The sequence below is a fragment of the Podarcis vaucheri genome (assembly GCF_965113315.1).
Source record: "Podarcis vaucheri genome assembly, chromosome: 6".
In the NCBI taxonomy this organism is placed as follows: Eukaryota; Metazoa; Chordata; class Lepidosauria; order Squamata; family Lacertidae; genus Podarcis; species Podarcis vaucheri.
In genome coordinates, this window is record NC_138764.1 from 90,571,533 (window position 1) to 90,586,275 (window position 14,743).

A 14,743-nucleotide genomic window follows, 5' to 3' on the forward strand; every position below is an offset into this window, starting at 1 on the left:
CTGCGGGACCACCAAGTCCCATCAACCCCCTGCCAGGATGGCCCAAGGTCAGGGATGCTGGGAGCAACATCTGGAGATTCCCGCGCCAACCTGCAAAATCCCAAACCCTTCCCCGTGTCCGCTCTGCCACCTGCTGGCTCTCGCCGCGCGCGGCAACAGGACCTATTGGGCGCATGCGCTTTCCCTCTTCGATTTTTGCCGGCCAACCGGCATTCGCCTCCTCCCTCCGCCTCTCCTTTGAAGCTGGGCGATACCAACATCTGCTGCAGAGAGGGGGGTGGTACCCTCTGATAAGCTTGAGGGGAGGGAGCGAAATTCCCTTCGAGGAAACAAAATAACCCCGGGGTATGTTTTAATTTTTCCTCAGGGGAGGGAAACAAAACAAAAACCGGGTTGGAGGAGAGCCGAGTGGGGGAGCCGTCTCCCCCTCCAGAGGAGAGGACGTAGTTCAGTCCCCAAGATGGCGGCCACCATGAAGAAAGCGGTGAGTGAGCTGCTGAAGGGAGGCCGGGGAGGGAGAGGTTGTGGCGGCTACGGAGGCGCCTCCGGTTGTGGCCTTTGCCTTGTGAAGGGAGGCTGAGGGGGGGGGGCAGGCGAGGCGGCGGGACCGGGAAGCCTCGGGACTCAGCCTCTCTCTCGCCCCCCCCCCAAATAACGATCTTTGGCCCGAGGCCAAACAGAACCATAAAAGCTTAGAGTCGGAGGGGACACCCGGGGGTCATCTAGCCCAACCCCCTACGAGGCGGGAATCTCAGCTAAAGCACCCATGGCCACCCAACCTCTGCTTACAAACCTCCAAGGAAGGAGAGTCAGCCACCCCCTGAAGGAGACGGTTCCACTGCTGAACAGGAAGGTTTTTCCTGATGTTTGAGTCGGAATCTCCCTTTTTTGCAACCTGAAGCCATGGGTTCGAGTCCTACCCTCCAGAGCAGGAGGAAACAAGCCTGCTCCCGCCTCCCATGTGGCCGCCCTTGAGATATCCGAAGATGGGTATTTCCTCTCAGTCTCCTCTTTTTCAGGCTAAACATGCCCAGCTCCTTCCACCGTTCCTCATAAGGCTTGGTTTTTCAGGCTCTTTTTGCCCTCCTCTGCAATTTATTATTAAATTGTTGATTGATTTAATTTATATACCGCCCTATACCTAGAGATCTCAGGGCGGTTCGCAGAATAAAATCAAAATATAAAACCACAAGATACACAATCAAAATAAAAACAACCCCCTCCCCCCCCCAAAAAAAAACACATTTCAAAAGGGCATAGGACCCTCACAACATTTAAATTAAGGCAGTTAACCGACCTGGACAGGAGCCACTAGTTGGAAACGTTCCAGCTTGTCAACATCTTTCTTAAATTGTGGTGCCCAGAATTGGACACAGTATTCCAAGTGTGGTCTGACCAAGGCAGAATAGAGTGGTTCTATTACTTCCCTTGATCGGGACGCTATACTTATATGCAGCCTAGAATAGCATTAGCTTTTTTTGCTGCTGCATCACACTATTGACTCATGTTAACCTTGTGGTCCATAAAGCCACCTAGGTCCTTTTCACATGTACTGCTAGCACTCTAGCTGTTTCCCATCATATATTTATGGAGCTGGTTCTTCCTGCCTTAGTACAGAACCTTACCTTTATCCATCTATCCAGATAGTAAATGTTGCCGAACTTGCTTTAGCTAAATCTATTCTTTGGTACATACAAACAGATCCCGTTGTAAGACTCGCTGCCTCATCCTGTGCATTTTTCCTTGGAAGAAAGTCTCAATAAATGTAACAGGAATTGCTCTCAAGTTGGAGTGTACAAGCAGGCTGGTGCTCACCCTACAAAGAATCTGGTCTTTTGGACGTACCTGTTGAGTGTTGGGTGGTGTGTGTTTTGCACATTTGAAGGGTTTTCTGGAGACAACACATTTATTATGGCATACAGGCTACAGTCCACTTTATCAGATACATGAAGTGTCCTGAGTTGTGGGTTCATTTTGTGTGTTTGTGTGTGTGTTGGGATTTGGTGCGATCAGACAGACATGCAGTGCAGAAAAGTATAGACCTTTCTAATTATATTATTAGCAGTGACCATTCACAGTAAATAAGAGTTGAAAAGACGTATCCTTGCATTGGTAAGCCAGATGAAATACTGAGAAATCTGTTGTGTCAATTCAATCCACATGTGACAGCATTGAACATCTTGATTACTGTACAATTATGCAAAGGGCACTGAGGGAGAAAAATGCACACACCCCATTATAAACTATAGGGCATTGTTTATTTTATCTATTTACTACGGTTGGATCCAGACAAAGTTAGTTTAACTTTGTCCCTTTTGAAATCCATGCAGCCTATCTTAGCCAAGACTAACTTTTCACATTTATTACTTGTGTCGGGTTCCAACGTTACATTCATCTCCAAGGCGCTCAAGGCAGTGTATGTGGTTCTCTCTCCCACAACAATACTGTTGTGAGACAATGATTGACCCAAGGCCACCCAGTGAACTTTACATTCAAGTGTGGATTTGAACTCGGGTCTCTCAGGACCTAGTACAACACAAGCCAGCATACTACACTGGCTCCTTTGTGATCTCAGGTGTTACCTATGGTCACTTTGTCTATGCTAATGTCCCAAGGTTTTTGTCTGCAAATGTCTTCATGCTCCTTGTTAATGTGCTTTTGTTTCCTTCCTGGTCTTGCTTCTGTTGAGTTTATGTAGCCAGCTGGTTTGAAATCCTTTGGAAAATAATGCTGGTAAAATGTGGATATGTTGACTAGCTAATCTAAAGCAGAAACTTTAATGGTGAGCACACTGTGTTCCATAATTGGATTGAAAACTCATATGATTGTCTTGTGTGTTATGTGTATTGAGCTCTCCCAGTTTCTGCTTGTCTTTTCCAGGCAGCAGAAGATGTCAATGTTACCTTCGAGGATCAACAGAAAATTAACAAGTTTGCAAGAAACACCAGCAGAATTACAGAACTGAAAGAAGAAATAGAGGATAAAAAGGTAACCTTACTATAAAGCCTCTGGATGGGAATCTGTTCACTGTATGAAATCCTAAGCACGCCCAGCGGTGTAGAAGGTCCCATTTAACTGAGTGGAACTTCCAGTGATATGAGGTGGGAAATGTTATATTTTTCCACACTTCTTTGGAAATGCATTGTTTTTATAACGTTGGTAGCAGAATGAATGGGCACAGTGCAAGTCAAACTGGGTAACTGAAAATCATACTAGTTAAATTAAAAAAATCAAAGTTGTGATTAATGTTTTTCTGGTGTTCACTAGGAAGCACATATATTTATGTACACAACTCTTCAGGCATGCTAAAATTAGTAGGTTACAGTTTTTAGTATGTTACTAGTAACTGGATGGGAGAGTTACTGATTTCTTGATCACAGAAACAGCTTCAGAACTTGCAAGATGCATGTGATGACCTCATGATGCTTGACGACGATTCACTACTGATACCTTATCAAATCGGAGATGTCTTCATTAGCCACCCACAGGAAGAAACAGAAGAGATGCTGGAGGAAGCAAAGGTTCGTGCTTATTCCTTGTGGATCTTCTGTGGGTCCTCTCAGTGATACAGCAAAAAATATTTGTGTGTGAAGCATCATTGAGTCTGGCAGATAAAAACCTGATAAGAGTCTTCTCTCTCTTTCCCTCTCTCTTCTCTTCTCTCTGTTCGTTACTATACTAAATAATATTAAATACTGTAGTATTGAACATTTCTGCTGTGTAGGTTTTCTGCATAGGACAGACACAGCATCCATATTAACAGGCCGGTTTGCCCCCATACTGCCCCACCAATGTAGCAAGATGGGGAGCTGCCTTATAGGAAGTTGGGCCTGGTGTCAGAAGCTGACATGCATACAGCTCAGTAGCACAGGATCAGTTTTGCATGCAGGTCCCAGATTCAGTCTCTGGCATCTTCAGGTAGGACTGGGAGAGAGCCCTGTCTGAATTGCTACCAGTCAGTATTGACAGCATAAAGGTAGATGGGTCAATGGTCTGTCATAGTGTATGGCAACTTCCTATGAAATGCCAGGGCTCATGTGCTCTGGAGGGCCCTCTGGGCTGACACTGGTTGCCGGTGTCTCTTTCTTTTTTCTTTACCCATTTTCACTAGGGCAGTAGGCTGGTAGTGCTCAGTCTGGTGCTGTGAAGTGAAGCCACAAGCTGGGGCGAGGCTGCAGCAGCCTGCCATCTTCATTTCTCCGGTGATGCCTACCCATGCCATTGCTTGGCAAGGCTATCTGAAAGGCCCAGCAGGCAGATGCTGAGGTGGATGGGGCAGGGCCCCTCCAACCGGTTGCCAGCCCTGTTCCCTGGCACCTGATAAGCCACTTCCCCCAGTACTGATACTAGAGGTTGTGAGCCTAGTCGTCACTGAGGTGTTAAGCTGGCATCTTGAATGTATCACTCCATTGCAAAGGTGGAAGGGACATAGCTCCACATTAGAACATCTGTTTTGCATGCAGAAGGTCCCGGGTTCGTTCCCTGCCATCTCCTGGTAAGGCTGGGAGAGGCAATATTTTCACATGGAAGATCATTATTGGGAGCCCCCATTTGCAGTTTAAAGTGGTACTGTTCATACACAGGTTTACCACCTTATGGAAAACTACCGTATTTTTCGCTCTATTGGACGCACCGGACCACAGGACGCACCTAGTTTTTAGAGGGGGAAATCAAGGAAAAAAATATTATCCCTCCCCCCAGCCCCAAAGAGCAACGGACAGGCTGCGCGCAGCCTGTCTGCTTCTCCCAGAGCTTCTTGAGGCTGCGGGGGAAGCCCGGGTTCCCCCACCAGCCCCAAAGAGCAAAGAAGCCAAGACAGCGCACGGGATCCATAGCCGCGCAACCTCTCCAGCCAGGAGCTAAACCTCTCCAGCGCGGCTAAAGAAGAAGACAAGGCAGTCCAGGGCAGGCACTCACTGCCCTGGCTTCCTCTTTAGCCTTGCACAGCATCTTTAGTCTTGCACAACGGGATGGATTGCACCCGCTGTCCACCGGGGCTGGACTAGATGACTCCTGGGGTTCCCTTCCAACCTTGCAATTCTATGACCTCGGAAGGTGTTTGGGGTCTCCACCACTGGAGGCTTTTAAGCAGCGGTTGGGGGACCATCTGCCTGGCGTTTTTTAGCTGTGATTCCTACATTGTGAGGGGGCTGGGCTAGATGACCCTCAGGTGGCCCTCCCAACTCTATACAGTCCTACAGTTCTGCAGCAGGAGATCCACAGCCACTTAGAATCATAGAATCATAGAATTGGAATAGACCACAAGGGCCATAGAGTCCAACCCCCTGCCAAGCAGGAAACACCATCAGAGCACTTCACACAATGCCCACACCATCAGAGCACTTCACACAATGCCCACTCCCAATTTTCATCTGAGAGACATGTGGCTTCAGTGTCTAGGTAGGTACCCCCCTACTTGCCACACTTCCCCCACCTCACTTAAGCTGAGGGAATTCCTGCCCAGAGAAGCTCCCAGGTGAGGCAAGGGTTAAGATCTACCTCTGGTAGATCTCTTGCGGCTGGAGAGGCACGCAAGGCTAAAGAGGAAGCCAGGGCAGTGAACGGGATGGATCGCGCTCGCTGCCCTGGCTTCCTCTTTAGCCTTGCGAAGCCTCCACCCCCGGAGAGGCGCGCAAGTCTAAAGGGGAAGCCAGGCAGCGAACGGGATGGATCGCGCTCGCTGCCCTGGCTTCCTCTTTAGCCTTGCGAAGCCTCCCACCCCCCCACCCCCGGAGAGGCGCGCAAGTCTAAAGGGGAAGCCAGGCAGCGAATGGGATGGATCGCGCTCGCTGCCCTGGCTTCCTCTTTAGCCTTGCGAAGCCTCCCACCCCCCCCCACCCCCGGAGAGGCGCGCAAGTCTAAAGGGGAAGCCAGGCAGCGAACGGGATGGATCACGCTCGCTGCCTGGCTTCCCCTTTAGACTTGCGAAGCCTCCCACCCCCCCACCCCCGGAGAGGCGCGCAAGTCTAAACGGGAAGCCAGGCAGCGAACGCGATGGATCGCGCTCCCTGCTCTGGCTTCCTCTTTAGCCTTGCGAAGCCTCCCACCCCCCCCCACCCCCGGAGAGGCGCACAAGTCTAAAGGGGAAGCCAGGCAGCGAGCGCGATCCATCCCGTTCGCTGCCTGGCTTCCCCTTTAGACTTGCGAAGCCTCCCACCCACCCCACCCCCAGAGAGGCGCGCAAGTCTAAAGGGGAAGCCAGGCAGCGAACGGGATGCATCGCGCTCGCTGCCCTGGCTTCCTCTTTAGCCTTGCGAAGCCTCCCCCCGGCTGGAGAGGTTGTGCAAGGCTTTTCTAGAGGAGGGAGAAGGGACTGACTGGCGGCGTCAGTCCCTTCTCCCTCTTGGGGAAAAGCCCGCAAGAGCCGCGCGAAGCTTGTGTGGGGCTCTTGAGGGCTTTTCCTGCCTGCCTCCTCCCTGCATTCGCTCCATAGGATGCACAGACTTTTCCCCTTAGTTTTTAAGACGGGAAAGGTGCGTCCTATGGTGCGAAAAATACGGTAGGTTTGCAGGATTTGGAAAAACTTAGTGGCCCTGAACTTCAGTGCTTAACACCTCAGTATGTATACCTTTGAGTGGGACACTGATACATTTGCCTTCTTATTTATCATTAATATATATGCTCCTGCTTTAAGTATAAAACTTTCTGGATTGGATCCAGAGTTAAGCATGCCTAATGATGCTGGTGGAAGCTGACTTTCCCACACCACCGCCCGCCCCCCAGAGCCTCCTTATCTTTGAAAATATTCCACTGGGGCTGGGGGACCTACTCATGGAGGTGGGCTGTGGTGCAGGAAGGTGAATTCCCCCAAATTTTGTGGAGGCTGGGGTTTGCCATGGGCCGGAGAGGATGGGGAAGGCAGCTTTTGCAGCCCCCAATTTGATTAACTCTGGATACAACCAGCTATGTTCTCCCCATCTTGAAAAAAAGTTATAATTAGAATAGTGGTCAAAACTGGCTGACACTGATTTTCATGAAGCTCCTCAGATTTCATTTAGGATCACTTGAAAAGCATCAGTCTTGGTCTTATAAACCATTGTTTATTATAGATCAGTAATGCGTACCACTTTCTTCCCTTCTCCCTCCTGACTCATGCCTTAATTTCAGACTCCTGGAATTTGTTAAGCCACAGTTTCCCATTCTATCCAACCTGATCCTGTTTTCCAAGCAGCTGCACAGATCTTTCTTCTGCTTTATTCTAAAAAGCTCTAGAGTCTATGTTCGGACAGATTAGGAAGCTTTTCCTCTGATTCTGATTTTTACAAAAATAATAATATTCTAAACCCCTAAGCCTGATTAACGTGTTTCCAAAAAGCTTGTTTACTGTGTCTTGTCATTTATAATAGCTGGTCCTGTAGAAAATCTATAGGTTTCTTCTGAGAACTGGATGTTAGGCAGTTGTGGTTTTTTATGATTTGTTTGGGGTTGTTACTTTTTCTTCTTCTTTTTCTCAGAAAAACCTGCAGGAAGAAATTGGCGCTTTGGAGTCACGAGTAGAATCCATCCAGAGAGTATTATCAGACCTCAAAGTCCAGCTTTATGCCAAGTTCGGCAACAATATAAATCTTGAGGCAGATGATAATTAAATATTGTAGAAATAGTATTTTGTTTTTGTACTAATTATTCTGCTCTTGCAATAATGTTTTGAGAAGCCCCACATATTTGTTCGTTTTCAGGAAAAATGCATTCACTTGTCTGTTTCATGTATTTAAAGACGACATTCTTATTTTGCAAATGTATCATTATTTATATATGTTAAGTGAATAAATCCAAATTCCGCAGGTGCATTATCAAGGTTGGGTGCTTAAAGGCTTATTGAAATGATAATAAAAGTCAAACAAACTTATTGCATCTTGTGCTTAAAATGTCCTTCCAAAAATAATGTAGTATAACAAGGGGATGGTGTGAAATCGCTCTGTAGACTCAGTGATCAGTCTTCTTTCTGGCAATCATTATTTTTGAACACCTTCAATTTAATGGTAATGGGAATATAGAGGCAGAGGGACAGAGCTGTGACCCAGGAGGCAGGCAGCTCAAATGTCATCTTGCCTGTGAGCTTAGGATAAACTGATCTTAGGGTTTCGTTTACAATATGGGGCCCATAACACTGACGTACTACGCTGGTTGTGAAGACTGAGACAATGAAGTCCTATGGATACCTGGTTGTCACCAGAGAATATCTTAGCACTTAGAATAAACACCCCTAAGTGCAATTTTTCCCCATTAATAATTGCTCTGAATCTCCTGTATTCAATGTGTTAATTGCATTGCAACATCCAGCATTGGTGTTATAAAAATGTAGGGTCAAATAGTTCTTCCCTATCACTTACTTTTACACCATGGCTATTGATTTACCAGGTGCCATTTAAAAATGGAAAAGCAAGGCCTCTACAGTCTTTAAGTAAAACACAAGGGGGGGGGGGAAACGGGGGACGGACCAGTCTTTTTTCATGATGTTCAAAACCACATGTAAGGTGCCTAGCGTAAGCGTAGAAAATCCCAGAACATTTGTATACGAGAAAAACATACCACTGAGAATCTTGTCTTCTGTGCCTTTGTGGCTAATGATGCAAACTGCTATTATTGACTGTCCAGAAGATGGCACTAGAATGCCAGCTATCTCTAGGCAGAGAACAGGGCGAAGAGATTTCCCCAGAATAAATTGTCGTATTTGCCAAAGAACCACAAATTCATTTCAGCAGGAAGAGGGGCTTGGGCTACCTAAATTAATGGAGAGGTGGTCTGTCAATGGCTGTTACTCAAAAGGGTGATATGGAACCTTCATGTTCAGGAAGCCACTGACTACCTGCTTCTAGGGAGTGATAGCAGGAGAGCGTAATTTCCCTCGTGTCTTCTTTGTGGATTTCCTGGAGTTAACCAGTTGGTCACTATGGGAAGCAGAATGCTTGACTTCAGTGCCACCAGCAAGGCCTTCCATCTGCTCTTGGATTCTAGCTCACCTCTGCAGCAGAACATCACATACTTACCTTCCCCCTGCAATAGAAAGTGGTTCAGATTATTTCAGTCAGCTCCAAACCCAATTTTCAAAAGCCAAGAAGCAAACGAGGAAGAACAGAGCAGAATGCCATTTACTTCGTTAGCGTTCTTCAATAGTGAACCTCTGGCAGGCCCTGAGCTGTGTCGTGTGCCTTCAAACCATTCTGTCAGCTGAATCAGGATTGTAGAGTTGGAAGGGACCCCTAGGGCTATCTAGTCCAATCCCCTGCAATGCAGGTATCTTTTTGCCCATTGGGCTCAAACCCACTTCCCTGAGATTAAAGGTCTCATGCTCTACTGACTGAGCTATCAGACAGGAAATGAGAGACTCATGTAGTAGGCTGTCCTTTCTCCAGGGAGCTCTCATTCCACCCACTCTTGCCTCCCAAGAACCCGGTGATAAGTAGGTTTGGCTGAGAGGTAGTATCTGACTGGAGGCCACTTTCTTGGCTGAGCTGGTGGTGCAGATAGGTAATTTTAGATCCTAGGCTTGATCTTCAGAAGGTACTTCAGAAGGTAAGCCAGCTCATGTGCTTGGGGACCCTTCTGCTTTCCTGCTGAGTGGGGCCCTGCACCACTAGGTTGAGACTTGGAACTCCAGTCTCCCCAGTTTAGGTTCAGCAATCTATTTACTGTTGTGGCTGGCTGATATTAGTCCTTTGGACCACTAGGAAAGTGCAGAAACATTTGCTTACAGCCATCTTCTAGATGCCTCCTTGTATGTTTTTGACCTGGTCTTTACTGTCTTGGCAAGACAAGGATGGGCTGATGGAAGTGAAAATGGCAGGAAGAAGCAGCTTTGGCCGCTCTGACAGTGACCCAATTTGTGCACATAACCCTATGCCAAACTATGGTTCAGCACGAATGAGCAAATGTATTATGGCTTGCTGGAGAGAAGATTGTGGCTGCTTTGCTCCTCTTCCAATCTTGCTGCTGCCATGCTGCCATGCTGCTGTGAGCTAAGTCATGGTTCGGCTTAGTGATACATCCGATCTTTTGCTCATGGTCTATCTCAATGCAGGCAAACCATGAGCTGTAGCTAAGGTTTGTTTTACCACCAACAGATTTTAAATGTTTTCAATATGGTTTGTTTGTAATTGTACTTTGTATCATGTAAGTGTTTACCACCCTGGTCTCCTTTGAGAAAAATAAAAAAGAAACACCACTTTGTGCTTGATCAAATTTGCCCCCTCCTCCTGTGGCTATTTTTAACCAAAGAAATTTGTTGAGAGATCTTATCATGGGGGCCTCATGCCACATGTAGTTTGGACTTCATTATGTGTATGTGAGTTCATATCTCGAAATAGTTCAGGTAACTTATTGTTCTCCTTATGTGTGTGTGTGTGTGTATGTGTGCGCTCGTAGTTCACCCACTTGCAGAAGCAAGAAGTCAGTAACCAGCAGAGACCTTTTCTTTAATCATTGAACAACACAACATAATTGTCTTTGGAAACACCAGGCCAATAAGCTGGTGCCAAAGAAGGCTTATTAAGCGCCACATGCAAAGGCAATGCTTGAAAAGTGGTGGACAAAGACAGCAGGCTCAATATTGGCCTGTTTTAAAATTAGCACTCGGGGGTAAACTAATAAGATGTGCACTTTGATTCTGGGTTGTGTTTCTTCAATCTCTGCTGCCCAATAACACAATTAAAAGTTTTGTACGGAAGGAAGAAACTTTGGACGTATGTTTTCAAAAGGCAGAGGCATTCAGTGGATACAAAGGCCAACTTCACACATGCTTCAGAATCTCTTGGGTACACTAGACACTAGATTACCGGCACTAGAGCCCCAGGTGAATGTGTGAACGCAGAGCCGAACATAGTCTTTAACTGCATAGCTAGCAATTCTGTCCTGCGTTATCCTCTGGAGCGATTTTTGAACCAGCCAAGAGAAAGCACTGTTTTACACAGTGCATGGTTAAAAACAATGGGATTTGCTACCCTAAGTGGTGGTGATGGTCACCAATTTATATGGCTTTAAAATGGGATTAGACAAATACATGGAGAGTAATGGTCTTAATGGCAACTAGTTATGATAGATAGGTAGGACCTCCAGCACACCAGTCATTGGGACTGGAGAAGGCTGTTTCACACATGCCTTACCTGTGAGATTCCCATAGGTATATGCTGAACATGCATCTCTTTATCCTGGCCTTTGACACCCAAGATCTAGCTGTCTAATCTGTCTGTCTATCTATCATCTTGGAATCTACTCCATTCAAATTGTAAGTTGTCTTAACTGATTTTCATTTTTTTAAAAAAGCAAATGTAACCAAAAGAAACAGTGTCAGCTTACATTAACAATAAAGCTAACCCATCAACCCCGACCTAAGGGTATAAATTAATATAAGCACTCCATAGGTCCAAACAGATATTGATATGAGATGGACACTCATAAGATATACATCCGAACAAAGAAAAGAGCAAGATCTTCAGAGCACTGAGGAGCAAAGGGTGGGTATTTATCCTTCCAACCTTGAGGTATAAGTTTCTTTGCAAAGGCTTGCAGGATCTATTTCAGTTGTCCTTCAGATTTAATTGATTTTAATATTGTATGTTTATATTGTTAATCTGCCCTGGGACCTTATGGTGAAGGGCAGGTAAGAAATCCAACTGATCGTCATCATCGTCATAATCTAGTTGGCCACTCTGGGAAACCGAAAGGTGGTCTAGATAAGGCTTGGGTCTAATTCAGCAGGGGCTGCTACCTTCTTATAGCCCTCCTCACCATTTCAGCTCTTGCAGGAGGGTGTGGCTCCAACACCCAGCATGGCTCTCTTTTTTTAAGTAGGAGAGCTAAGTTTGCAAAATCATCAGACAGATGTAAACAGGTGTTCTGATGTCATCCGGTGTCCAACACTAGTGTTTGAAGCTAAATTTATGCTCCTGACATAAAGGGACATCCAATTTGTGCATGTTGATTGGATGTTTGTCACTTCAGACAGAATGCTTGGAAAATTAGGCAGCAAGGAAGCTTTTAGCCAGTGGCAATGATGAATTTATGAGAGACGCGGGTGGCGCTATGGTCTAAACCACTGAGCCTAGGGCTTGCCGATCGGAAGGTTAGTGGTTCAAATCCCTGCGACGGGGTGAGCTCCCATTGCTCGGTCCCAGCTCCTGCCAACCTAGCAGTTTGAAAGCACGTCAAATGCAAGTAGATAAATAGGTACCACTCCAGTGGGAAGGTAAACGGCATTTCTGTGTGCTGCTCTGGTTTCTCCAGAAGCGGCTTAGTCACGCTGGCCACATGATCCAGAAAAACTGTCTGTCAGGGGTCGTTTACCTTTTTTTAAAAAATGATGAATTTAAGGTGGATGTGAGCAGTTGTGGGGTGTGTTCTCTCTCTCTCTCTCTTAACTACATGCAATGGCTTGGCATGCCGCCTGAAAAAAGGGACCGTGCAAGTCTGAAAATAGCGCGCCAAGTAGATGCAAACTGCCACTGGATGATGGACGTCTCCTTCCAATGCATGCAAAATTGGTGCTAAGCACTGCTAACAGCTGCTTGATCTCAGCGTAATAATAAATTAAGAGAGAGTTGTGCTAACAAGCAGCAACATCATATATTTATCAGGCTGTGGATTCCGGATCTTTTAATTTGGCACATTTGGAAGAACACAGTGAAGAAATAAAATGAAAAATAAGAAAGCTGTTTCATTGGTCCCCGGGACCACCCCATTTCACTGAAATATGGAAAATCTCGTAGTAACTAGCTGTGCCATCAAGCATTTGGAATCAGAAGCCTGGAATATATTGTCATTCATTTTTTGCAGTTGGAAGCACAGACTCTCTCTCTTTCTCTTCCTATGTTTGGAAAAGGCTTGTGTGTTGCTTGTGGCACATTTACCCTTGGTGAAGTGTATGGGTTTTTTTTTTTTTTTTTTTTTTTGCTTTGCCACTGAGTAAAAATAATTAGGAAATGGTTTTGTTGAGTAAAAACACCAAATCCACTGCAATTGCATGACCTGAATTTGCTGGTATGCAGTTGACTCTCACATGCAACATTCCAACAGTGAAGAATAGGGATGGATAAATCTCTCAGTTTCAGTTTTTTCGGTTTCTACTTTTTCCAGCCTTTTATACCAGATTTTCATGTTTCTGCAGCAATTTGCACTATTGTTGTTGGTTGGTTTTTTTTAAATCCTCATGGAAGTTCTCCAGCATTTTAGTGCAAATTTCTCCTAACACATTTTTATGTGCAGTTCGGACAAAGTATACCCATTTTTGCAAGCTGATTCCCCAAGTATAATGCATGTTTGCCATTTTCCTTAATGTATGCATTTTTGTACACATGTGCATTTTTCTACACTCTACTTGGGTGGAGAGCTGCATTGCAAATCTTGGAGGAGTGTGAATTTTGATGGCTGGCTGTGTTTCGGTTTGCATATTATTCTGGAAAGTGTGACTTGGGTAGATTCTCCTTCAGATGCGCACCAAATCCAATTTCTCCCCCACCCTTAGTTCTGAAGCGGCCCAGTGTTCTGACACCATTTCACTGTGTGTGTCCCTGCCATGGCATGGCAGTCAGTTATGTACCACAGGAGCGCACAGCATAAGGAGATAACAACAACAACAACAACAACAACAACAACAACAACAACAACAACAACAACAACAATTGATTACATATACCCTGCCCATCTGGCTGGGCCTCCCCAGCCACTCTGGGTGGCTCCCAACAGAATATTAAAAACATGATAAAACATCAAACATTAAAAGCTTCCCTAAACATGACTGCCTTCAGGTGTTTTCTAAAATCAGGTAGTTGTTTATTTTCTTGACATCTGTTGGGAGGGTGTTCCAGTGGGTATGCGCAACTACCGAAAAGGCCCTCTGCCTGGTTCCTTGTAACCTCACTTCTCGCAGTGAGAGAACCACCAGAAGCCCCTTGGTGCCGGACCTCAGTGTCTGGGCTGAATGATGAGGGTGGAGATGCTCCTTCAGGTATACTGGGCTGAGGCCATTTAGGGCTTTAAAGGTCAGCACCAAAATTTGAATTGTGCTTGGAAATGTACTGACAGCCAATGTAGGTCTTTTAAGACCAGTGTTATATGATCTCAGAGTTTAGTGAGCTGGAAGAGTCTGTGACAGAGAGCAGTTCAGAATCAGAGGCAGAAACTGAAGCAGGAGGGTGGGAGGAGAGAGGCCAAGAGGTAGAGACCGGTGCTATATGGTCTCAGCAGAAATGAGGTAAGCTGCAGTACACATTCAAGTGGAGAGAGAAAGAATTCATCCTGCAGGGCTGCTATGTTGAATGGCAACCCATAGCAGCTCTTCCCCAGACCTTGGCCCAGATCTAAGGCAAAATGAAGTATCTCCAACTCTAGTGAAACAAAAGGGATGGAGGAGGCATGCTTTGCTCGGCACTCGACAGGGGCCACTAAAGGTTATTCCTACCTTCAGGGGACCGGCTTTGCAAAACGACAAGCCATTTCATTAGCGCATCTCGATCCGATGGACACAGATGAAGGAGAGCTTCCTTGCTTAAAGCCTTCCATCAGAACTCGATAAATAATTCATGGGGCACAGTTTACCGGGTACATTTGGAGTCACAAATTGGCTGTGAGAAAACAAGCATGATTTTTCTCCGGTGGGTTAATTATTCAGGATGAGTGGCTAAATTGCCCCCTCGTTCCTTCCTGTCTGTTTCCTTGCAAATATCCAATATTTAGGTGGTGTTTAGATGCTACATGGCACACTGCTTCGGATGCTATCAATTGGTTCCCCCCCCTGATTAGGGGAGCGTCC

At 46.0% G+C, this 14,743-nt stretch overlaps 1 protein-coding gene and 1 long non-coding RNA gene across 2 annotated transcripts; one reads left to right on the plus strand and one right to left on the minus strand.

The window, feature by feature from the left end:
• Positions 1–290: 290 nt before the first annotated feature.
• On the plus strand, positions 291–7,846 carry PFDN4 (prefoldin subunit 4). The gene is made up of 4 exons (XM_082227689.1): positions 291–484; positions 2,881–2,988; positions 3,381–3,521; positions 7,455–7,846. Exons 1-4 carry the CDS (start codon positions 461–463, stop codon positions 7,584–7,586), a joined length of 405 nt encoding a protein of 134 aa, XP_082083815.1. The 5' UTR covers positions 291–460; the 3' UTR covers positions 7,587–7,846.
• Positions 7,847–8,983: 1,137 nt separating this feature from the next.
• LOC309535034 lies at positions 8,984–10,231 on the minus strand. The gene is made up of 2 exons (XR_014220986.1): positions 9,262–10,231; positions 8,984–9,210 (listed from the first exon to the last, which is right to left on the minus strand). It is a non-coding gene; the product is annotated as an uncharacterized lncRNA (long non-coding RNA).
• Between the last annotated feature and the right edge of the window lie 4,512 nt (positions 10,232–14,743).

Excerpts from the sequence above, each read along its gene's own strand:
- PFDN4 (XM_082227689.1), top strand. The coding sequence starts at position 461 with ATGGCGGCCACCATGAAGAAAGCG. Across the intron at positions 485-2,880 it reads CGGCCACCATGAAGAAAGCG|GCAGCAGAAGATGTCAATGT; the intron begins GTGAGTGAGCTG and ends TGTCTTTTCCAG. Across the intron at positions 2,989-3,380 it reads AAGAAATAGAGGATAAAAAG|AAACAGCTTCAGAACTTGCA; the intron begins GTAACCTTACTA and ends TCTTGATCACAG.